General features: G+C 49.1%; 1 protein-coding gene across 1 annotated transcript in view; it reads right to left on the bottom strand.

Moving 5' to 3' along the window:
• The window catches only part of CAPN2 (calpain 2), a 51,916-nt gene that overhangs the window by 1,354 nt on the left and 24,877 nt on the right, over window positions 1–25,685 (bottom strand). Inside the window, exons 9-20 of the mRNA XM_066595150.1 lie at window positions 22,552–22,712; window positions 21,931–22,100; window positions 18,352–18,363; window positions 17,466–17,677; window positions 16,276–16,312; window positions 15,745–15,810; window positions 7,752–7,809; window positions 4,142–4,206; window positions 3,257–3,325; window positions 2,163–2,241; window positions 1,367–1,483; window positions 1,147–1,205 (exon numbers count right to left, since the gene is read on the bottom strand). Coding sequence (XP_066451247.1) covers window positions 1,147–1,205; window positions 1,367–1,483; window positions 2,163–2,241; window positions 3,257–3,325; window positions 4,142–4,206; window positions 7,752–7,809; window positions 15,745–15,810; window positions 16,276–16,312; window positions 17,466–17,677; window positions 18,352–18,363; window positions 21,931–22,100; window positions 22,552–22,712 — 1,105 coding nt within the window. The remainder of the gene's footprint in view (window positions 1–1,146; window positions 1,206–1,366; window positions 1,484–2,162; window positions 2,242–3,256; window positions 3,326–4,141; window positions 4,207–7,751; window positions 7,810–15,744; window positions 15,811–16,275; window positions 16,313–17,465; window positions 17,678–18,351; window positions 18,364–21,930; window positions 22,101–22,551; window positions 22,713–25,685) is intronic.

Genomic DNA, 25,685 nt, shown 5'->3' with positions numbered 1-25,685 from the left:
GGTTCAGTTGGGCAGCCATTACTGAACTCCATCTGTGACCCCCTGACTTCCCCCCCTAATAACAGATAGTCGATTGCAGAGAAGCTGGAAGGGAGACCCCTAGTGGCAGCCACTTCAAACGGCAAAGCGACAACATTTTTAATGCAAGTATATTACAGAAATAATGAGACACAAGCAGGTAGAGGAGCCGTTAGTTGGCGCCCCGCGAAAGGGCCATTTACACGGAACGATTACCGCTCAAAATAGAATGGGAAGCGCTGAGTGAAAAGCCCGCAACCCAGTGCTGAACGCTGCCTGTCTAAACAGCCAACGACCTGGCGGTGACGTCAGCACTTGTGCAGTCGTCGTCTGTCGACCCGCCTAAATGGGACTCAGGTTCAAAAATGAGCTTTTAAAATTTGCAGAAGAGGAGAGAGAAGAAGAACTAAAACTAAACAACAAAGAAACTTTAGGGTCAAAGATCAGCTGATAAGAAGTTGCAGGAGAGGAGAGGGAAACTGAGCCCCGAGTCCGGCCTCACTGATGGATCCCCTACTGAGACTGAGCCTGCAGTTTCCCTATACAGTGATATGTAAAAGCTGCAGAAGACAAAAAAGGTGCAAATTTTATTTTTTTTTAAATTACCGTATATACTCGAGTATAAGCCGAGTTAATACGTTTTACCACAAAAAAACTGGTAAAACGTATTGACTGAGTATATAGTAGGTTAAAAAAAACGCAATACTCACCTCCCAGCCGGCGTCTGTCCCCGGCGTGATGGTCTCCCCGACACTGTGGCAAACTGCTTGAGAATTCTCCCTTCTCGGCTTTGAATTCCACCGCCGTCAGCGCTGTGTAAGTAAGCGCTGTGATTTGATCGAGCGCCAGCCAATCACAGCCATTCATTGATGTCATCGCGCCGGGGACACAGACGCCGGCTAGGAGGTGACTATTGCTGAAAAACTCTGCTTATACTCGAGTATATACGATAAATCCTATTGCAAAAGTGATTATCAGCCCCAAAATCCATGTATTTAGGGAAATAAATTGCACCTTTAAACCGAAAAGGCTCATCCCTGAGAAGCTGCCTCTACAGTCTAATGATTGGCAGGTAAACCAGCTCTTCTGACATAGCAGAGCTGACGCAGTTGCTGTAACCCTACTCACCGATTCCAGTGTGAGGGACACCGCGCCGGCGCCTTCTGTGTCTATTTGCTTGAAGATTTCTGCAGATAAAAAGTGTAATTAACACGGATAACCGTCAGCGTGTAATGGGCGGTATTATGTCACAAGGGGTCCAGCTGCCTGCTGGGATTTGTGGTGCACCCACAGGCCAGGTCTACATGACCTTGTTTGGCTATACAGTGAATGGTGATCCGTCACTTACTAAACATGACCTCCAACCGCAGAAGACAGCGCACAAAGTTATCAAAGTCAACGGAAAGATTGTCATCAGCGAAACGCGCCACCAGCAGCTGATGTAAGTCGGAGTCCAGCTTAAACCCTGCAGAGATAACAAAAAGTTACTACAAAATGTGCTTGTGGTCTGGATGCACATAGGTCAGCATGGGAGCTGTATACAGAAAACGGTAAGAGACTTCTAACCACGATTATATGCAAAATTCTGGCTTTTTTTCTATTTTAGATCCATGCAAGCAATAAACCCAGTTGTAAAAGTCTCCACCTTCGTAAAATAAAGCCTCGTGATCTGATGAGAAACCATGAAAACATTTCCCATCCCATTCACAGAGAGCTGGAGACTGCAGGAAAGAGAAAATACACTTTATGGCTGGATTCAGACGACCGTATATCGGCTCGGTTTTCACGCCGAGCCGATATACGGTGTCCTCATCTGCAGGGGGGGGAGCCTGGAAGAGCCAGGAGCAGGAACTGAGCTCCCGCCCCCTCTCTGCCTCCTGTCCGCCCTTCTGCACTATTTGCAATGAAAGGAGGTGGGGCGGAGCTAAGTTCCGAGAATTAGCCCCACCCCTGCCCCGCCTCTCCTCATTGCAAATAGTGGAGAGGGGGCAGGAGCTCAGAGCACTGCTCCCGGCTCTTCCAGCCTCCCCCCCTGCAGAGAGAGACGACATATATCGGCTCGGCGTGAAAACCCAGCCGATATGCGTTTGTCTGAATCCAGCCTAAAACTGAGATTTACACAACGGAACTATAATGTTACCGACCTGCTTCTTCTAGAGCTTTCCTCATCTCGTAGGAGTTCATTGTCCCCGAGCGATCCACATCGATGGCCCGATAAATTTTCTAGTATGAAAAAAAAATATATGTAATTATATTCCAGATTCACCACCAGATGGAATGGCCAGAGTTGTCACAGCAGGGCAACATATCAGGTGATAGTACTTATATACATCCACTGAACGGCCCCTTTATTAGACCCCCGGCCCTCTCACGATTGGGGCTTCCCTGTATGGAAATTCTCCCCGTGACCCCGGAGTGCGGCATAAAAAAAGCAAACAAAAAAAAAACCCACTTGACAAGTTTTCCGTGGATCAGTTTCAGTGTGAATCCACAGTAGATGGAAAAAAATCCCGTGATCGGAGCGACTTCCAACGAGGCCGGGTCATCCGTGCTGGACTAGCCGGGGCTGGGATTTCACTGCTAACCGCGTGGGGTTTTCTCATGTGACTGTATGTAGAGTATACAGAGAAAGGGGATCCTGAGGACTGAAGGAACTCATCACTGAAAGGGGTCGGAGGAGGATGTCAGGAATCGTTCTGACCAACAGGCTGCACAGTCAGCTGAATACAACGCTGGAGCTCCAACTAACGTGTCCGAACGCACAACTCACTGTTCCTCCGCACGGTTGGCTATAACAGCAGACAACCAGTTCCAGCACTATTGTGTCTAAAAGAAACAGAAAGACTCCAGCGGGCAAAAGAGCAGAAATCACTGAGCAGCGGGAAAACATCTCCCGGTCAGATGGGTCCAGGTTTCTGTTGCTGATGGGAGGTCAGAATTTGGCGCAAGCAGCATGAATCGATGACCCCTTCCTGTCCAGCTGGTCAGAACACGTCTGCACCGCCATCTAATCTGCAGCAACTACAAGAAGCTTCCTGTCCGCAGGGGCCGATATTCCTGCAGAATGATGTCATCACCGATTGTAATCTACATCACGATGTATTGCTGCGGTTCTGAAGGGCAAAGGAGTCCAACGCGCTGCTATATGGCGGCTCTAATAAAGGGGCCGTTCAGTGTGTACATATATTTTATACAGAAGGCCTGCAGGGGGTGCCATTATAACGAGTCCATCACTTACCTGATATTTCGTTAGTTTTGACCACAGGATATTAAATTCTTTCAGCCCCAGTTTGCCGCTTCCATCAGACTAGAACCGCAGGTTAAAGAAAAACAAAACCTGAAATCCGGTGATTTTCACTATTTCCATATATAGACCTCGCTGCACTATTTCATGCAAGACTTCCTGGTAGGACACCCCAACATGGACAGTAGGGATCTGCCATTATTACCCCGACGACTGTAATACTGTATTTATATATAACAAGGTCCACCACTGAGGCTGGAGGCTCTAGAACAAGGGTGGTCTTAGGTCAGCTGCACCTCTAAATGCCTTTTCTCTTCCTTTACGGAAGTAGTAATATGGAGTAAAGTTAGGGATTAGAACAGAACATCACTGTCACTCCCCAATGCCATCAGCTCTGGCTGCTGTTGGTCAGATGACCCTAAAGGAGCTCCATAAGGTACGACCCAACAACTGTCCCCCTATTAGCAATGAGTGAACTTCCCAAAAGTTTGGTTCGGCCAGTTTGCTGAATTTTGTCAAAAAGTTTGGTTCGGTCTGAATTAGTTTGGACCAAACTGGAATTTCACCAACACCCCTAAGACTGGTGTACAACACGGCCAAAGGGGATCAAAGTACTTTTGGGATTATTTCAGGCGAAGTTAATGAAGGAATAAAGAGGGAAAGAAGAAACAAAAGAATGTTAGTAGTTCTAAAAGTTTGGCCCAAAACCGCCTTCTACTGTTTCAGTGCGCTCAACACGACTCCCTATAACCTCTGCCAGTGCGAGATGGCGGAGGGGGTATTAAGGGGACTCCTTGCAGGGTCGGGGGTAGTGGGGGTCAGCTACAGCAGCCGCTCAGTCCACTTCTGCGATTGGGTCCAGCACTGTTAAGAGGATACGTCCAGCAGATCCACAATGGTCCTGCAGGTCTCCATACTGAAGCCGTCAGACTTGATGTCCGCCTCTAAAGAAGACAGTAAAGGAAGAGTATAAGACAGAATCCGGCCCCTCAGATAACAGCGGACCCCTGAGCTCCGCAGACACAGAGGCCTCCATGACAGTCACGGCACATTTAGGCCTCATTCAGATGTATTGTAACTTGCGCCCAAGACTCTTGGAACAATTCACATCGGACATCATACAGATCTGGTGCTGTTCGAACTTATCAGACATCGCAGGTCCGCCGTTTGCCTGCATATACAGACCAGACCAGAGCGTGCCGGGATTATTCTTACATCAGTGTGTGAAAGCTGGCTAACAAAATACAACGTGACTGAACAAAAGAGAAATGTAATGCCATCAGTATTTGGTGCGACCCCCGTTACCTTCACAACAGCCTCAGTTCTTCTAGCTACGCTCGCACACGGGTTTTGTAGGATTATAGTCAGGTGTGTGATTAACCAATTACACCAAATAGGTGATAATGATCATTTTTATATGTAGGATACAATGCAGCCTTTAACAAAGAAAACAGCTGATTAGGAGGCTTAAAGCTGGGTGATGAACAGCCAAACTCTGCTGCAAAGGTGAGGTTGTGGAAGACAGGTTTCATGTCATACACCACAGCAAGACAGCACAGCAACAAGACACAAGGTAGTTATGCTGTATCAGCAAGGTCTCTCCTAGGCAAAGATTTCACAGCTGATTGGGGTTTCAAGATGCGCTGTTCAAGAAGAAGTACAAAGAAACGGGCAACATTGGAGACCGGAGACACAGCGATCGGCCAAGGAAAATCAGTGTACAAGAATGAGTGTCTGCGGGCAGCAGTGAAGCATGGTGGGGAGCAGTACAATAATGAGTGTCTGCAGGAGGCAGTGAAACACGGTAGAGAGTGGTACAATAATGAGTGTCTGCAGGAGGCAGTGAAACACGGTAGAGAGTGGTACAATAATGAGTGTCTGCAGGCAGCAGTGAAGCACGGTAGAGAGTAGTACAATAATGAGTGTCTGCAGGCAGCAGTGAAGCGCGGTGGGAAGCGGTACAATAATGAGTGTCTGCAGGCAGCAGTGAAGCATGGTGGGGAGCGGTACAATAATGAGTGTCTGCAGATTGCAGTGAAGCATGGTGCAGAGCGGTACAATAATGAGTGTTTGCAGACTGCAGTGAAACATGGTGGAGAGCGGCACAATAATGAGTGTCTGCAGGCAGCAGTGAAGCACGGTGGAGAGCGGCACAATAATAAGTGCAAGAAGCAGTGAAGCATGGTGGAGAGCAGTACAATAATGAGTGTCTGCAGATTGCAGTGAAGCATGCTGGAGAGTGGTACGATAATGAGTGTCTGCAGGCAGCAGTGGAACACGGGGGAGAGCGGTAGAATAATGTATCTGCAGGCAACAGTGAAGCATGGTGGAGGCTTATCCATAAAATACAAGTTGGGGATTTGGTCAGGATTAATGGTGTCCTCAATACTGAGAAAAACAGGCAGACACTTATCCATCAGGGAGGCATCTGGTTGGCTCTAAATTTATTCTGCAGCAGGACAACAACCCCAAACTTCTAGCCAGTGTCATGTAGAACTACTTCAGTGTAAAGAAAAACAAGGAGTCCTGGAAGCGATAATACGGCCCCCACAGAGCCCTGATCCCACCATCATCCGGTCTGTCTGCAATAATATGAAGAGACAAAAGGATTGGAGCGAGCCGACATTCATAGAAGATCTGCGCTTAGTTCTCCAAGACATCTGAAACTATCTTCCTGCCAAGTTCCTTCACGTTTAGCTAACTTACATGAATTCAACTCTCGAGGTCCAGATGACTTACATCCTAGGATACTAAAGGAAGCAGCGGAGGTAATTGCTGAACCACTCGCCATAAAAATTCCTGAAAAATAGGAGAAGTCCCAGAAGATTGGAAAAGGGCAAATGTTGTCCCAATCTTAAAAAAAGGGAAGAAGGTGGATCCAGGAAACTACAGGCCTGTGAGCCTGACTTCTATACCGGGAAAGATCTTTGAACAAATTATTAAACAGCATGTATGCAAGTACTTGGATGAGAATGGAGTAATTAACCAGAGCCAGCATGCGTTTGCAACAAACAAGTCATGCCAGACGAATCTAATTCCCCTCTATGACAGAATCCCCGACTGGGTTGATCAGGGAAATGCAGTGGATATAGTATATTGTGACTTTAGTAAAGCATTTGACAAAGTATCTCATACCATCCTTATTGAAAAAATGACCAAATATGGGATTGATGAGGCAACTGTTAGGTGGATTCACAACTGGCTGAGTGATCGTACTCAGAGTGGTCATAAATGGTTGCACATCCAAGTGGAAGAATGTATCAAGTGGGGAACCACAAGGCTCCGTCCTGGGCCCAGTGGTGGTCAACATTTTTTTTTTTTTTAGAAATTCTTTATTTTCACTTTTCACTTTTTAATACAGAACATGTGCAATATTATTCTGAGACTTTAAACGCATACAATAACTATTCTGCAGGGCCACATGGCTACGAAATATCTCACTACTCCTCCTCCAATGCTGAGACACTGTCTTAAGGACCCTTCCTTAAAGTCATATGACCCTTGTCCTGCTTGGATAGATTTAGAACTATTTCCAAACTATCATAAAAGAACATCTTAAGAGAGAGAGAAAAAAAAAGGAGGTGGTCAACATTTTTATAAATGATCTGGAGGAGGAAATTGATGGGAAACTGATCAAATTTGCAGACAACACAAAGCTAGGAGGGATAGCTAATAGTAGAGAAGTGAGAGAGTATTCAAAAAGATCTAGGAAAGCTAGAACAGTGGGCGGCGACTAACAGAATGGTATTTAACAAGGAGAAATGCAAAGTACTACATCTGGGCAAGTGTTACCAAGATGGTGAGCGGTCTGCAAATCATGTCCTATGAGGAACGGGTAAAGGATCTGGGAATGTTTAGCTTGCAGAAGAGAAGGCTGAGAGGAGACTTAATAGCTGTCTACAAATATCTGAAGGGCTGTCACAGTGCAGAGGGATCAGCCCTATTCTCATCTGTACAAGGAAAGACTAGAAGCCATGGGATGAAACTGAAAGGGAGGAGACACAGATTAGATATTAGTGAGGGGGATCAATGAGTGGAACAGGTTACCACGGGAGGTGGGGAGTTCTCCTTCAATGGAAGTGTTCAAACAAAGGCTGGAGAGACGTCTGTCTGGGATGATTTAGTGAATCCTGCACTGAGCAGGGGGTCGGACCCGATGACCCTGGAGGTCCCTTCCATCTCTACCATTCCATGAAAAACTGTGTGCAAGTGTAACTAGAAGAGCTGCTGCTGTTGTGAAGGTGAAGGGCGTCACACTAAATACTGATGCGATTAATTTCTCTTTTGTTCAGTCACTTTGCAATAAACGATTATCACGTCTATTTCTCATAGTATTCTGTGCAGCATTGTTCATCACCTGCCTAAAACCTTTGCACAGTATGAGATATATATATATATATATATAATCAGCTCTCCGGGGAAAATGGTGGCGGATCTCAGGATGTGGAGTCAAGAATAAAAACATTTTTGCGTTTTTGTTAAAACTTACGTTTAGAGATCACTTTCTGCAGAATGTTGTAAAGTTCAAAAGGTGAAATCTCAGCATCCTGCGGAGAGAAGACGGCATGTTAGAGTCAATGGATGCGAGATGGCAGATCCGGGGGGGTCAGTGTCGTCTCATGTGTGGGGACCATTAATGTCATGGCTGCTGAGGGGTTAATAGATCATACATGGCAGCAATCATCGAGTCTGCGTCTATATGACTGAAGGGCTTCATTCTTTTATTGCAGTAACTTGTGGCAAAACTACAACTCCATCTGCAGTGCATGCTGGGAGTTGTAGTTCTGCAACAGCTGGAAGTGGTGAAGTGAATCACACTTCTTATGTCTATAGGACTGATATACATGACTTCAATAGGACAGTGTCACCAGTTATATGCGAGGATATATCCGCTAGCAGGGCACATAACTGATATTTACAGCGGGGGCCATTCATTTCAATTGCTGTAAATATCTTGCAATGTATCCTGGGAAATATATTGCAGCTAACTGGTCCTCATAGGGAACATGCTGGATGGGAATACATGCAGAAAGAGACAGCAGCTTCAGATCTAATGTGAGACATCGGTAATAGCGGTATGACGTTATAGGAGTATAAAGAGCATGCAGGAAGTTTTATTTCTCAACAGCCCCCTCTGTTGGCCAGAACAGAACACTTCAGCCATATTATAATATAGGTACACTCTGTCAAAACAATCGCGCCCCCAGAAGAGGTTGTCATTTTGCTGTAAACCCGTCCTGCAGTTCCATCTCAGGCAGATCTGTAAATGATGGGAGTTGTGGTGATTAGATGAACGGTTAGGAGGTGTTGGGACCACAGGATGGGGGCACACAAGGTGACCGGGCTCAGGACGCCCCCTACAGACCACCAGTAGAGAGGAGCATCTGACCAGACTGTTAGGAGGTGTTGGGACCAGAGGATGGAGGCACACAAGGTGACCGGGCTCAGGACGCCCCCTACAGACCACCAGTAGAGAGGAGCGTCTGACCAGACTGTTAGGGGGTGTTGGGACCAGTGGATGGGGGCACACAAGGTGACCGGGCTCAGGACACCCCCTACAGACCACCAGTAGAGAGGAGCGTCTGACCAGACTGTTAGGAGGTGTTGGGACCAGTGGATGTGTGAGGGTACACAAGGTGACCGGGCTCAGGACGCCCCCTACAGACCACCAGTAGGGAGGAGCATCTGACCAGACTGTTAGGAGGTGTTGGGACCAGTGGATGTGTGAGGGTACACAAGGTGTCCGGGCTCAGGACCCCCGACAGACCACCAGTAGGGAGGAGCATCTGACCAGACTGTTAGGAGGTGTTGGGACCAGTGGATGTGTGAGGGTACACAAGGTGACCGGGCTCAGGACCCCCGACAGACCACCAGTAGGGAGGAGCATCTGACCAGACTGTTAGGAGGTGTTGGGACCAGCGGATGTGTGAGGGTACACAAGGTGACCGGGCTCAGGACGCCCCCTACAGACCACCAGTAGAGAGGAGCATCTGACCAGACTGTTAGGAGGTGTTGGGACCAGTGGATGTGTGAGGGTACACAAGGTGACCGGGCTCAGGACGCCCCCTACAGACCACCAGTAGAGAGGAGCATCTGACCAGACTGTTAGGAGGTGTTGGGACCAGTGGATGTGTGAGGGTACACAAGGTGACCGGGCTCAGGACGCCCCCTACAGACCACCAGTAGAGAGGAGCATCTGACCAGACTGTTAGGAGGTGTTGGGACCAGTGGATGTGTGAGGGTACACAAGGTGACCGGGCTCAGGACGCCCCCTACAGACCACCAGTAGAGAGGAGCATCTGACCAGACTGTTAGGAGGTGTTTGGACCAGTGGATGTGTGAGGGTACACAAGGTGACCGGGCTCAGGACCCCCGACAGACCACCAGTAGAGAGGAGCATCTGACCAGACTGTTAGGAGGTGTTGGGACCAGTGGATGTGTGAGGGTACACAAGGTGACCGGGCTCAGGACCCCCGACAGACCACCAGTAGGGAGGAGCATCTGACCAGACTGTTAGGAGGTGTTGGGACCAGTGGATGTGTGAGGGTACACAAGGTGACCGGGCTCAGGACCCCCGACAGACCACCAGTAGGGAGGAGCATCTGACCAGACTGTTAGGAGGTGTTGGGACCAGTGGATGTGTGAGGGTACACAAGGTGACCGGGCTCAGGACGCCCCCTACAGACCACCAGTAGAGAGGAGCATCTGACCAGACTGTTAGGAGGTGTTGGGACCAGTGGATGTGTGAGGGTACACAAGGTGACCGGGCTCAGGACGCCCCCTACAGACCACCAGTAGAGAGGAGCATCTGACCAGACTGTTAGGAGGTGTTGGGACCAGTGGATGTGTGAGGGTACACAAGGTGACCGGGCTCAGGACGCCCCCTACAGACCACCAGTAGGGAGGAGCATCTGACCAGACTGATAGGAGGTGTTGGGACCAGTGGATGTGTGAGGGTACACAAGGTGTCCGGGCTCAGGACCCCCGACAGACCACCAGTAGGGAGGAGCATCTGACCAGACTGTTAGGAGGTGTTGGGACCAGTGGATGTGTGAGGGTACACAAGGTGACCGGGCTCAGGACCCCCGACAGACCACCAGTAGGGAGGAGCATCTGACCAGACTGTTAGGAGGTGTTGGGACCAGTGGATGTGTGAGGGTACACAAGGTGACCGGGCTCAGGACGCCCCCTACAGACCACCAGTAGAGAGGAGCATCTGACCAGACTGTTAGGAGGTGTTGGGACCAGTGGATGTGTGAGGGTACACAAGGTGACCGGGCTCAGGACGCCCCCTACAGACCACCAGTAGAGAGGAGCATCTGACCAGACTGTTAGGAGGTGTTGCGACCAGTGGATGTGTGAGGGTACACAAGGTGACCGGGCTCAGGACGCCCCCTACAGACCACCAGTAGAGAGGAGTGTCTGACCAGACTGTTAGGGGGTGTTGGGACCAGTGGATGAGGGCACACAAGGTGACCGGGCTCAGGACACCCCCTACAGACCACCAGTAGAGAGGAGCGTCTGATCGTCCGACAGGCACCAGCAACTCCAACTGTTCCATTATACAGCATCCAGAGACAGGTGGCGCCATCACTACACCCCTGTGTCTGTTGGAACCATTTCCAGGCTCTTGGCTGAAGGACATTTGGTCTTACGGCCCCCATTACATGCATGACCTCTGACCCCCACCGTCTCCTCCATTTGCAGTGATGTCGTGAACGATGAAACTGGACGCTGCGGAGGGGAAACAGGTTGTCTTCAGTGATGAATCCAGGTTTAGTTTGGGCTCTGACGACAGGCATGTTCGTGTCTGGAGACATCGGGGTGAGCGCCTCAATCCTGCCTTTGGTGCAGAGCGGCACACTGCCCCCTGCTGGTGTGATGGTCTGGGGGGCCATCGCATACAACAGTCAGTCCCCCCTAGTAGTGGTACGAGGGACAATGACAGCTCAGCGATATGTTCAGGACATCCTGCAGCCACGTGTGTTCCTCTCATGGCGGCTTCCAGCAGGATAATGCTCGGCCGCACACACAAGGGGGTCACAGGAGCCCCCACAACACTGTCACACTGCCGTGGCCACCCAGTTGCCAGATTTATTGCTAATAGAACATTTATGGTACCGTCTGGGGCACCAACGTCCACAGCAGAGGCTCAGTTACAGCAAATGTGGAGCGATATGCCACATGCTACCATATGGAACCTGTATGCCTCCATGCCCGCCCGTATCACATCTTGTATCCAAGCTACAGGCAGTACAACAGGGTACTAGAGCCTCCATGCCCGCCCGTATCACATCTTGTATCCAAGCTAGAGGCAGTACAACAAGGTACTAGAGCCTCCATGCCCACCCGTATCACATCTTGTATCCAAGCTAGAGGCAGTACAACAGGGTACTAGAGCCTCCATGCCCACCCGTATCACATCATGTATCCAAGCTAGAGGCAGTACAACAGGGTACTAGAGCCTCCATGCCCACCCGTATCACATCTTGTATCCAAGCTAGAGGCGGTACAACAGGGTACTAGAGCCTCCATGCCCACCCATATCACATCATGTATCCAAGCTAGAGGCGGTACAACAGGGTACTAGAGCCTCCATGCCCACCCGTATCACATCTTGTATCCAAGCTAGAGGCGGTACAACAGGGTACTAGAGCCTCCATGCCCATCCGTATCACATCTTATATCCAAGCTAGAGGCGGTACAACAGGGTACCAGAGCCTCCATGGCCACCCGTATCACATCTTGTATCCAAGCTAGAGGCGGTACAACAGGGTACTAGAGCCTCCATGCTTCCCGTATCACATATTGTATCCAAGCTAGAGGCGGTACAACAGGGTACTAGAGCCTGCATGCCCACCCGTATCACATCTTGTATCCAAGCTAGAGGGGGTACAACAGGGTACTAGAGCCTCCCTACAAGGGGTCGGTTCTCATCACAGCTTCTATGGCGGATTGTTTTGACAATAAGTGTACTTCTCTATTGTTTTCCAAGGGGGAGGGTCTATATTACTAGACTGCTATAAGGGGAGCTAGTGAGGTCCTCCTCAGAGATGAAGACAGATGAGCAAAGCATGGTGGATGGGAGGAGCGCAATGTTATTCATACCTCCTCTGAGGTCTATGTAAGGGCGAGATAAATGCAGAGTGATGAGGTTAGTTGCAGAATGATCCTGATGAAGGGGTCATCACACGGCCTTCCTCACAGGCGAGCTCTATCTAACTGCGGGATGGACAGAACTTGCAGGTAAAAAGAACCCGTTCATATCAGTTGGGTTAATACACAACAGATTCCTCTCGGACCGATATGTACCAAGAGAGACAAACCCCAGAATGTCCTGTTTACAGGCAATTGTTGTTCAAGAATCGCCCATTATCTTCTATGGGAGCGTAAAGTCTAAAGTCTTAAAATAATCTGACATTTACAACATAGAGACGATACCAGAACCGAGCTGCACTGAGATTTGTGACTCCGACAAGGGTTGCCGACCAAAGAATGCTATGCTATCTTGCCATCTTGCGCTGTCATCGAGATCAATGGGGTAACGGAGAAACTCACCCGTTACTTCAACCCACAGGTCATAAAAAAATGCAAGTTTGGTGGATTTCTTGTGACGAGTGGGTCGCGACAACTTGTGAGTTGCACCGTGACCCTATTCCTTTCAGTAACAGTGTAAGGAAGCGGGGCTACACAGCGATCTTTGGTCACGCGAACACAGTCGTGGCCAAGAGTTGCCATGTGGCTCCAGCTAAAAGTGGAAAAACAAAACAAAATATAGGTCCATCAACAAACTAATTATCCCTAACTGGGAGGGAGAAGAGACGCCCTTCAAGGGCTGCGGCCGCAGGTGGGGGAATAAGGACTGGAGGGCAGGCTGGAACCTCAGGGGCGGGTCTAGGGTGAAGTTACCTCAAAGATAAGGACTGGCGGGCAGGCTGGAACCTCTGGGGCGGGTCTAGGGTGAAATTACCTCAGAGTTAAGGACTGGAGGGCAGGCTGGAACCTCAGGGGCGGGTCTAGGGTGAAGTTACCTCAGAGTTAAGGACTGGAGGGCAGGCTGGAACCTCTGGGGCGGGTCTAGGGTGAAGTTACCTCAGAGTTAAGGACTGGAGGGCAGGCTGGAACCTCAGGGGCGGGTCTAGGGTGGAGTTGCCTCAGAGATTCGGGGGGCTTAATTGTGAGAGCTGAGCTGTCTGTAGGATGGCAACAGCGGATTGTAATAGGGACAGTCTGGGTGGCCGTGGGCTACCTGGAGCCTTGGGCCTGAGACGGTCGCCCCAATCGCCCCCATTATGATCCGCTATTGACACTCGCCTGTTTAAATACAGTCTAAAGGTTATTAGTACCGCGGTTTTAAGGCTCACTTAAATGGGTGTACTTCACAAATTCCCTTCGTCTAGCGTTTTTTGCGCGTGTATTTGTACGCATGCGATAATACCGTTTGTATTCACTGCATATTTACGGAATCCCGCGGCCCGTTTTACGTATTCACTGCGGTTTTTTTCTTTTAACACTTGTTGCCAAGAGGCACTGGGGGAAAAAAGGGACATCAGCTGAACCTTCTTGCGTCTTGTTTTGCGTGCATGAAACACGCAGTGAATATGTACGGAACACGAATGTAAAAAACGTGTATATGTACCAAAAACGCACACATGCAGTGAATACGTATGGAACAGACTGAAACAGGCCATAGAAGTGAATGGGACTCTGCAGTGAAATCAGCTCAGTGAATACACATAAAAAAAGCGTATTTGTGCGCACAATCAACCGTCCCTTCTTGCTTTGTTTTTACATGTGTAAATAAGCGACGCTTCCGCGCACAGAAAGGTCAGAAGGAAGGTGGAATGTGCGAGTTTCCATCCGTGAATACACTGTGAATTCACGGACTGAAACCTGCATAGCCCGTGCGAATGAGCCCTAAGACCACACAGGCGTGTGCTGACCGTTTTTCATGATATTTTCATGTGTTTTTCACTCTCGTTTTCTCTGCTTTGCACTTTTTGGGTCATGTGACCCCCGGAGTAATCTGTGTTAAACATGCATGCAAATTGTACGGCGTGCGAATGTGATCCGTTTTTGGAACGCTCCTATAGAAAATGGGCGATTCTTGATGAATCTCACGAAGACGGGACATGCAGGGATTTTTCTAACTCGCTTGCTTGGATTAACCCTTTCAGATGAGCGGGTCCTTTTACCGTGCGAGTTCTTTCCATCTCAGAATCAGACAGAACTTGAACGTGAGACTCTCCGGTGTGAATACGCCCAACACACAGTATGCAGTTATCAGTCTGTTATACAAACATCACATTTCATTAACTTCCATCCAGTAAATCCTTTTAAGCTGCGCTCAATCATTGCGCAATTTCCACAGCAAAACCGCAGAAAAGCGTTACAGGACGGTTACAGCATGACAAAAACCAGCGCTTTCCCCCCTGTGAGCAGGATTTGCTTTAATCCCATTAATTTCAATTGTAAACGTTTCCACTGTGTTTTTTTCTGCAGCGTTTCGGCCATGTGTGAACGCACTCTTAAAGGGATTGTCCAGTTGTTAACTACTGATGGCCTATCCTCATGATAGATCCTCAATAGGAGATTAGCAGGGATCAGCTGTTCATCCAGACGCAGTGCACTAAGCTGATTTCTACAGGAAGCAGACAGCTCCGTTCCCACTGCAGTGGCCAGGCTTGGTATTACACGCACAGCTTCCATTGAATTGGCACTTAGACTACAATACCAAACTGGGCCACTGTCGTGTGAACAGAGCTGTCTGCTTCCTGTAGAAATCACCTTAGTGCACATATACATCAGCCTGGTGAATAGCAGATCCGCGGGGGTCTCAGGCCATGGTGATCTCATCTAGTGCCTGGCAGGTGACCCCATCGTACCTCTCCGGCGTCTTGTCTTCTCTACTGCGGATGTGTCAGCCAGCATACATGCGCAGTAGAGATGACGCCGCGTCATTGCTATGGCGAGGACACCGCTCCTGCGACCATTCCGCAATGATGATTGCAGAATGGTCAGAGGACAGACGGCTTCCATTGACTTCAATTGAAGCCAGCCATGCGTAGCCCCCACAAAATCGTGGCATGACGCAATTTCTTCCCCGCAACCGAAACATTGCAATTTTTGAAACCCCTTCCTTCACATTAAGCTGTAACCCATATGGGCGCTATTACATAAGCTCCAGCGTCAGTCGCTAGCGCTCGTGGCTTACAGATTATTGCCTGGCAGAACATGCAAGGGCAGCAAGGGCTGTCCAGGGTTAGAAACACATGGCAGCTTTCTTCTGGTATTGCAGTTCAAGTCCCATTCATTCCAATTGAGCTGAGCTGCAATACCACACCTATGGACAAAGGTGGCGCTGTGTTTGGAAGAAAGTAGCCATGCATTTCTAACCCTGGACAACCCCTTTAACTGTAGATCACTACCGGCACTGTATGACAGCGGCCTATAAAAGGACTCAACCACTGACGAGCACTCACCTCTCCCGCCAGCTGCAGGAACAATCTTCTAAAATTGGGGTCGATGTGGTCTTCGTCAACATCCGGCTACAAAGGAAGAACAAAATTGAGGACTTCAACCCCATCAAGAAAACCCCCTGTCAATATCAGCTACATAGTGAAGACACTTCCAGTTTGGGACCCGAATTAGCCAGTGCTGGAGGACTGAATGACACATAATGCGAATGAACCCATGTAATACCACCTCTCTCCTGTAGTGGCCACTGCAGCTTCTCTCACTCAGAGATTACAGCCGATCGTCAGCGGTCTCAGCTGCCCGACTTGTGGCGATCATGCAAGCACCTCTTCCTAATTTAGAAAAGGTGTTATCCAGATTGGAGACTCTTCTTAATACATGGGCAATTCCTTACAGAAGACCGGGTCAATAGATGTACCTGACTGCATCCCACTATGGGTGGCTATCCTCCAATTACAAATATGGCAAGTTAAAGAAGGCGCCGCTTATAGGACTCTACCGATTTCATGCCTACAGCCCTGTGGCCAGTAGATTACCTCGTCAATGTTGGCCTCAATCTCGTCATCAACGACCCTGAAATCAAGAGAAGAGCCAATTAAACAGCAAAGTATTAAAGGGCTTCTCTAGGACAGAACTACTAATGACATATCCTTGGATCAGCGAGGTCTGCCACGATCAGCTAAGCGCCAGGCTGTAGATATAGTGTATGGATTTGATGTGCTGCTGGAAACACACAGCACCGCACAGACTGCAGTGGCCAGAGATGGTGTTGCAGGCACAGAGATCTTATTCATGTGAGTTTTCAGCAAAACATTTACGCTGTACCGCCCGGTTATCAACTGATCGGCAGCGGTCTTGGGTGGCAGACCCACGCCAATCAACTATTAATTACTTATCCTGAGGATAGATCATCAATAGTTCAGTCCTGGACAATTCCTTTAAAGGGGGTTGTATCAAGATGACAAGTTCTCCCCTATTCACAAAATAGGGCATAACCTATTGATCAGTGGGGATCTCCCCACCGATCTCGAAAAAGGGGTGTGCCGTATCCTGCTCTGCCTGTCACTGCCGTGATTGCTTCTCCTTCCGCAGTGACATCAGAATGAATGGAGCGCTGGCCGAGCATACGCAGATGGCGCTCCATCCATTTCAATGGGGCTGACAGAAATACCCAAGTGGGTGCCGCTCGGCAATCTCTGCAGTCCCACTGAAAGTGACTTGAGCACGATGAGAAGGACAGGGGACTTGGGACCCCTGTTCTTGAGAATGATGGGGGTCTCACCAGTGAGAACCCTGCCTATCAGCAATTTATCCCTATCCACAGTGAAGGGAATAACTTGTAATCTTGGTACAATCTCTTTAAGAAAAGCTTTTATTCTAATAGTAGACAAGTGCCACGGAATAAAGTCAACCAAACCTGCTGAGTATTTCATGTCTATTGGGGCAGATGGCGAGGGAATGAAAGATCGGGCATATCAGATTTCAGCATGCCCAATCCTTTGATCCCACAAGGGTCTCCGGTGGTGGCAGCTTGCCCCCTGTCCCCACTGAGAATACATATACACTTGTGAAAGGGGGCAGGAGAAATAGCGGGCTGCCAAAGAAGCGTGCAACTGTCTCACCACGGACCGAGATGTCAGATCCACGTCTGATAACTCCACCGTGGATCTGACAGGTGAAAAGGCCGTACAGCGAAAGACACAACCCCCCGCTACCAGACACTTACTGAGACTCCGCGTTCTTCTCCGAAAAGACCCGAAGACAGAAGTCGCCTACTTTGTTAGGCTCAAATGTGGAAGGCACAATGAAGTATTCTCCAGGCGGGAGGCGGAACCGATTGAGGACTTCACGCAGGTTTATGAACGTATCCGACCGATCGCGCGCCTTGTTCTTCAGGAAGAAGCTTCTGCTCAGGTGGACGTTGGTCTGACCCTGCAGCTGGAGGGAAACAGAAGAACTAACCTGTCAATGAACAGGTGAACATGTCATCAATGTGATTCGTATGAACAAACGATTTCCCGCTATCAAGTCCTGAGCTTAATTGGCTCATTCACGCAACTGGGGGCTTAGTGTTACACAAAAAAGTGCTGCTGCTCTGGGAGGAGAAAGAGAGTTGAAGGAAAGCCTCAGGAGAACCTGCTTTTCCACAGGGCTTCCCTTCATCTCATCGGGGCTGGAGGAATTCCCCGGGAGCGGGGAGATAGGGGTTCCCCTGTAGGGGAGATGGATGGATATACATGCAGCGGAGAGAGAGGGGTTCTCCTGCAGGGGAGAATAAGGGATTCCCCAGCAGTGGAATGCCAGGGGTTCCCCTGCAGGGGAGAATAAGGGATTCCCCAGCAGCGCAATGCCAGGGTTCCCCTTCAGGGGAGAATAAGGGATGGATATTCCTGCTGTGGAGAGAGAGGAGTTCCCCTGTAGGGGAGAATAAGGTATTCCCCAGCAGGGGAGAATAAGGGATTCCCCAGCAGCACAATGCTGGAGGTTCCCCAGCAGGGGAGAATAAGGGATTGGTGTCACAACCATAGAGTTTCAGAGCTCTTGTATTCCGCTGACTTACCTTCTACTATAATAATTGCGCCGACTAACAAAGTGACATACAATGGACGTACCTCTGCGGGAACCTGCGGGCAGAAGAAGATGATGTTAAGACGCTACAAACAATAAATTCGTACAATATCTACATTCACACCTAGACTTTTAGTTAAAGGAGCTCTCACATGCACATGGGTGATTCAAAGTGGCGCAAAGATTCTAGGGCGCAAATCTCATGGGACAGCGCATAGATATCCCGTCCGTGTGCGGGGCACCGCGCATTTACATGTGCTACTCTCTTCTGAACAAGACTAGGACATGCTGGGATTTTCTTTTTATCATCAGTGCGAGTAAAAAAAAATAATAAACACCCAGCGTGCGTACCCCCAATTCAAATAAATGGGTTCTATTTCCGTCCTATTTTTTTCTTTCCGAAAATCAGATGGAAAAAAAGTCCCTATGCGCAGACCCCAAGACCGGCTTCACACGGGCGAGAAAATCGTGCAAGATTCGTGTTACAAGACGCACTAATCTCGCACAAATATGAATCCCGTTCTTGTGAATGGCGTCATACATGTGAGGGATTTTCTTTTTCCCAATCACTGCTCTACAGACCTGTATAAAGGGTCAAGCATTGATTTGAAGGAATGCTGCCATCCACTAGGTGGCGCTGCAGAGGTATTGTTCCATCTTAAGTGAATAGATCGGCGGTCACACATGCGCATCAGCACTTCGTTCAGTCATTTATTCAGTGACCAGCTTATTGCTGTGTGTCCCACTCCTGACATCTCCAGCAAACAGATGGGGAAGCTGCAGACATTTGCCCTGTAGCCCCCACTGCTGGGCAAATAGTATTATTACAGTGGCAGCTCAAGTCCACCAATCCGGAGGCCCCATTCTATGATGTTCAGTATGGGGTATGAACAGGATTGTGACCTAGAAATGGCGCAGAATCTTTAGCATTTCTGTATTGTAGTTTTCAGAAACTGTTATTTTACGGATGAGCTGTCATGTCCTCGGGTCAGGGAGCTGCAGAGCTTTACAGTCGCAGCCCTGCTGTCATGTCCTCGGCTCAGGGAGCTGCAGAGCTTTACAGTCGCAGCCCTGCTGTCATGTCCTCGGGTCAGAGCGCTGCAGAGCTTTACAGTCGCAGCCCTGCTGTCATGTCCTCGGGTCAGAGCGCTGCAGAGCTTTACAGTCGCAGCCCTGCTGTCATGTCCTCGGGTCAGGGAGCTGCAGAGCTTTACAGTCGCAGCCCTGCTGTCATGTCCTCGGCTCAGGGAGCTGCAGAGCTTTACAGTCGCAGCCCTGCTGTCATGTCCTCGGGTCAGGGAGCTGCAGAGCTTTACAGTCGCAGCCCTGCTGTCATGTCCTCGGGTCAGAGCGCTGCAGAGCTTTACAGTCGCAGCCCTGCTGTCATGTCCTCGGGTCAGGGAGCTGCAGAGCTTTACAGTCGCAGCCCTGCTGTCATGTCCTCGGGTCAGGGAGCTGCAGAGCTTTACAGTCGCAGCCCTGCTGTCATGTCCTCGGGTCAGGGAGCTGCAGAGCTTTACAGTCGCAGCCCTGCTGTCATGTCCTCGGCTCAGGGAGCTGCAGAGCTTTACAGTCGCAGCCCTGCTGTCATGTCCTCGGCTCAGGGAGCTGCAGAGCTTTACAGTCGCAGCCCTGCTGTCATGTCCTCGGGTCAGAGCGCTGCAGAGCTTTACAGTCGCAGCCCTGCTGTCATGTCCTCGGGTCAGGGAGCTGCAGAGCTTTACAGTCGCAGCCCTGCTGTCATGTCCTCGGCTCAGGGAGCTGCAGAGCTTTACAGTCGCAGCCCTGCTGTCATGTCCTCGGCTCAGGGAGCTGCAGAGCTTTACAGTCGCAGCCCTGCTGTCATGTCCTCGGGTCAGGGAGCTGCAGAGCTTTACAGTCGCAGCCCTGCTGTCATGTCCTCGGGTCAGAGCGCTGCAGAGCTTTACAGTCGCAGCCCTGCTGTCATGTCCTCGGGTCAGGGAGCTGCAGAGCTTTACAGTCGCAGCCCTGCTGTCATGTCCTCGGGTCAGGGAGCTGCAGAGCTTTACAGTCGCAGCCCTGCTGTCATGTCCTCGGGTCAGGGAGCTGCAGAGCTTTACAGTCGCAGCCCTGCTGTCATGTCCTCGGCTCAGGGAGCTGCAGAGCTTTACAGTCGCAGCCCTGCTGTCATGTCCTCGGGTCAGGGAGCTGCAGAGCTTTACAGTCGCAGCCCTGCTATCATGTCCTCGGGTCAGGGAGCTGCAGAGCTTTACAGTCGCAGCCCTGCTGTCATGTCCTCGGGTCAGAGCGCTGCAGAGCTTTACAGTCGCAGCCCTGCTGTCATGTCCTCGGGTCAGGGAGCTGCAGAGCTTTACAGTCGCAGCCCTGCTGTCATGTCCTCGGGTCAGGGAGCTGCAGAGCTTTACAGTCGCAGCCCTGCTGTCATGTCCTCGGGTCAGGGAGCTGCAGAGCTTTACAGTCGCAGCCCTGCTGTCATGTCCTCGGGTCAGGGAGCTGCAGAGCTTTACAGTCGCAGCCCTGCTGTCATGTCCTCGGCTCAGGGAGCTGCAGAGCTTTACAGTCACAGCCCTGCTGCCTAGAACAGCTTCTCTTTAGTTCGTACCTCCTGCCCAGTTTTGCATACCAAGTTCTGTTAGATTCGGCCTGGCATGGCTGCACTAAGCAACGTGTGAGCTGTGCAGTCGCACTGGGCACCAGCTGCCAACTTGTAAGGCTGGGGCCACACGGGATGTATTCCTGGCGGAAATCTTGCGGTTTAGCTGTAGCAAAAACGGCAAGATTTCCACCAGGAAAGCGCTGCTTCAAAACCCAAGGCACTTAGCCGCGGGTTTTGGAGCAGCTAGGCTGCACGCTTTTCCGTTGCGACCTGTGTTCCTATAGAGTAGAGCGCAGCCGCAACGGAAAAAAAGAAAAATTGACATGCTGCGGACAGATGATCTTCGTCTTTGCAACAGCGACTTCTGGAGCTACATCAATCATTCTCCTCCTGGCTCTATCTCCTCTGATGTTCCAAGATGCTATGGTATTTATGTACTGATCTTGGTTCTGGGGCTGTATCTATGTTATGAGGTTGCTTTTGGTGCTATATTTATGTACTAAGCTTGGTTCTGGCGCTGTAATTTTGCACCAAGCTTGGTTCTGGTGCTGTAATTATGCACCAAGCTTGGTTCTAGCGCTGTATTGATATACTGACCTGTCCTGGTGTGGGTGCTCTGCTATATTGCTTTCTGCACAAGTAGACTGCCTATCAGTGTAATATATTGGCTTTTTTCTTATGATTGGGGAAGTGTAAAAAATTCTGCACAGGGTGCCATCTAATCTGGGGCCAGCACTGGTTCTTAGTGCTTTGAATCTGTCAAGTGGGCGGTCTCCACCACTTACTGTCAATGGATAACATCAGGTTTGCCTGACAGCGAGCGCTGGTGACTACCTATGTGATAGACTGAAAGCATCAGGAGCCAAATCTAAAGGAGCTCAGTACTGGGGAATGGGGAGAGGAGAGAAAAAAGAAAACCTGCGATAAGACCCACTGGTGCCTCCGCAGTAACGCTTTGCAGATGGCTCCGCTGACATGACAGATGCTCTTTAAATTGCAGGTAACTGTAATATTTCACGTCTCAAGTCTTTGCGGATAAACCTGCCTCATAGATTGCGAATCCGATGGTGTGCATGTCCTCGCCCATCTTCCTCGCCTTCCTGCGATTCTTCTGCATTAGGCCCACAACGAAGGTGCAGCCTTCCTCCCCGTCATCCGGATCATCGTCTTCCTCATCCAGTTTTATCAGGTACTGCGGGTTCATCCAGAATGTGTCTGTAAGTAGAAAGAAGAAGGCAGCGGATGTAAAGAACTGAGTACATGATGCTTCCTTCAGTTGTCTGCCTCCTCTCACCATCGCCCCCACGCAGCTTTAAATAGTCATTGCAGCGGTGTGATTGACCCCTGTGCATATGGCCTGTAAGAACACATGACCTTACAGAGGCTTGGAATCACCGTCTATGGCCCAGAGTGGAGAGTCGCCCTATTAGACTCAAGCCGTCCACAACAATGTAATACCACATTTCTCCAGCAGAGGCCGCTGTGTATAGCTGTCATATACATACTTGTTTATATGACCGTGTTTGCAGTCTGTGGACTGAAGGTAATTTGTGGTCCTCTACTGGGATCAAGGGCCACATTTGAGATCCCCATAATATAGTAGTGTAACCGCCCCCGGCTCTAAACAAAGGTACCGCCATACAGACTCAGAACTGCAGCGCATCACCTGGAAAGTTCCTGCATCCCCCAGCGGTAGAGCCTCGCCTCCACATGCCGTCCATCTTTACCAGGCTCCACTTCTTGTATTTGTCGGATGACAGGGTATCTGGGGTCAGATTGCAGATTTCCAGTCTTGAGTAGTGTCTTAAGAAGTCATTATAAGACATCCTAAAAAAGGGAAAAGGAGTGATGAGTCGGGACAAGATGAGGGTTGTTTCTGGGAGCTCCTGAATAGTTTGGTGCTACCTGATATAGTGAGACAAAGTGACGCCTGTGATGCTTTAAAGCGGTCGCACCATTAAATAAAGTTATCCGTATTCGCAGAACAGAGGTCTGAGCACTAGGACCCTTACTGATCACCAGAATTGGGGTCCCGAAGTTTCCTGCATCAATGGCGTAGTGGTTAAACATGCATACGGCCTCTTCATTCATATCAAGTGTTCACCAATCTCTGGCTCTCCAGTTCATACCTTTAGGACCCCAAATCTGGTGATCAGTGGAGAAACTGTAGTGGGCCAGAGTTGGTGGGGCCCCTCCATAATGTTATGTCCGTCTCGTGCCATTGTCCTGTCAACGTCTTAATTGTGGAATGCATCAGAGTTATGTGTGTTGCACCTCTGCAGCACTGAATGGGTTAATGTCTGGGTTATGTCTGGCAAATGTATCATGTTGTGTGTCATGTGACTATGTCTTATATATGTGTTTGCAAGGATGCTATGCTAGGGAGTCTATGCTAAGTTAGTCTTGCAAGAGTTTGTAGTCTAAGTTTGAAAGTGGGAGAAGTCTGACACCCACACTTCAGTGATTGGCCTGTGTGTGGAGAATGAAGGAAGCTGAGCCATTCCTTCTGCTTGGTCTGGGACCAGTCTACCCAGGATGTGTCGGTGCTACCACTACGCACTAAGTAACAGAAGGACCGCTGCTTAGAGAGAGAAAGGCACCAGAAGAGTGAGTGTTGACTGGTAGAGAGTTGGAGAGAGAGAATTGCCGGGAGCGGGATCACACAGATAACTCGGACTGTGGATTGTCCGGAATACCCCAAGAATCCTCCCTGTCACACCACCTCCTTCTATTGTAACTGTGCCAAACCAATGTTGTAAAGTGGACTTAGTTGAAGTTACAGTAGACGGACATTACTGACCGTTCCCGGTTTGTCCAGAACGTTTTTTTGTGTATGGACCACTTTATTCTACTGTCACGGTTCACCGCAGATGACGGAACGATGGCGTCACGAGTGACAAAGAAGATTACAGGTAACCTCCGGTTACTTTTCCCTGTGACCTCCCCCAGCAGTAACTTGGTCAGGTCCTGAGCTACCCCCAGGGGATGAGATGGTAGAGCCCGGTGACAAGACCCTTATCTACCCCGCCATCTCCTTGGCTGTGGGCCCCCGCTTCTCGGACGCTGCGGTCCCACTGCTCAGACACCGTCCATTCATAGTTCTTTCCTATCCTGCTATATTTAATTCTTCAACCACACAGGAGGGATTAGTCACGTTACAGCAATGATCTAAACCCTGAACCATCGCTCTCTTTTTGTCCTGAGACACCAAACAGATATTGCTGAACACTGAAAAAGTGCAAACGATTAGCACATTTAATAGAAAAAGGGAAATGTTCAATACAACAAAAAAGTCCTTGTTATAGCGCCCCCTAGTGGTAGTCCATATGTGTTCATGTACAATCTATAATCCGTGAAAGCAGTGATTAACTACATATGGAGGCACATGTCTGGAATAGGAGACCACAAACATCGCACCGAGGCTTTCTTCTGTTTATTCTTGGGTATGATCAGATGGCGGGTTCCGTTGTGGATTTCCAAGGGTGGATTGCGCCTCTAAAAGCCGTGGCAGAAATACGCAGCAGAGCTGCTACAGCTATGCAGATAATGGGCTGCAGAACCACGTGTGAATTTAGCCTTTTAAATAGGCAAATTAGGATGTGGAATTCCCAGCACCAAAACGACATCAAGAACGGACCGGTCACTTTTTTTCTGCGTGTAGATTTAAAATCCAGTTGCAGAAAAAAAATCTGCAGCGTTTAGACTACGGCGCAGATACCCACTGAAAGAATCTGATGCGGATATGGTGAAAAATTGGTGCAGATTTCACATCAAATTCTGCAGCAAAATCTCCCATATCCTTAGGCCTTATTCACACGACCGTATACACGCCGCTATTTAGCTGCATCGTGACCATCCGAAACATTGGATACCAGTGTATTCATTCAGGTGAGCGATTCTTGGCCGCGTAAAAAAAATCACGATGGCAAAAATGGCACGTTGGTGACCGTTTTTGGTCGCTGATTTTATACGCTGCGTCCAAAGATATCTCTTGGCCGAGATACGCTGCAAGCTCCCATAGACTCCTAAAAAAGTGAGGGCGGGGGGGTGGGGGGGGGGGGGAGTTTAGCTGCATCCAACATGGGGTAAAGAAGACAGCTGCCTCTATTTAAGCATTAGCAGTCATTCCGAGTATTTCTGCTGAACAGCAGAACATAAAGATCGGGACTTGATTGCGGCTATTCTTCATTCATGCAATTTTACAGCGTGTACGGACGACTTTTAAAGCGCATACGGTCATGTGAAATAGCCCTTAACCCCTTCATGACATGGCCTATTTTGGCGTTGAGGACCAAGCGATTTTTTGGTATTTTTCCATCTTCATTTTTCAAAAGCCATAACTTTTTTATTTTTCCGTGGACGCGGCCGTATAAGGGCTTGTTTTTTGCGTGGCGAACTGTAGTTTTTATCGATGCCAATTTTGGGTACATAGACTATATTGTAAAATATATATATTTTTTTTAATGATAGCAGAGAGAGAAAACGCATCAATTCTGCCATAGATTTTTTAATTTTTTTTTTACACCATTAATCATGCAGCATAAATGAGACTTTCCATTTTTTCTGCAGACCGGTACGGTTACAACGATACCAAAATTCTAACATTTTTTTTAGGTTTTCCCACTTTTCTGCAATAAAAACCCTTTTTTTTGGAAATCTTTTTTCTATTCTAAATTGCTGCATTCAAAGTCACGTAACTTTTTTATTTTTTGATGTATGGAGCTCTATGAGGGCTTATTTTTTGCGAGACGAGCTGTAGATTTTATTGGTGCCATTTTGGGGTACATACGACTTTTTTGA

Source organism: Eleutherodactylus coqui, chromosome 3, assembly GCF_035609145.1.
Source record: "Eleutherodactylus coqui strain aEleCoq1 chromosome 3, aEleCoq1.hap1, whole genome shotgun sequence".
Taxonomy (NCBI): Eukaryota; Metazoa; Chordata; class Amphibia; order Anura; family Eleutherodactylidae; genus Eleutherodactylus; species Eleutherodactylus coqui.
The sequence above is the reverse complement of the archived record's forward strand: the minus strand, read 5'-3'. Positions and strand labels throughout refer to the sequence as shown.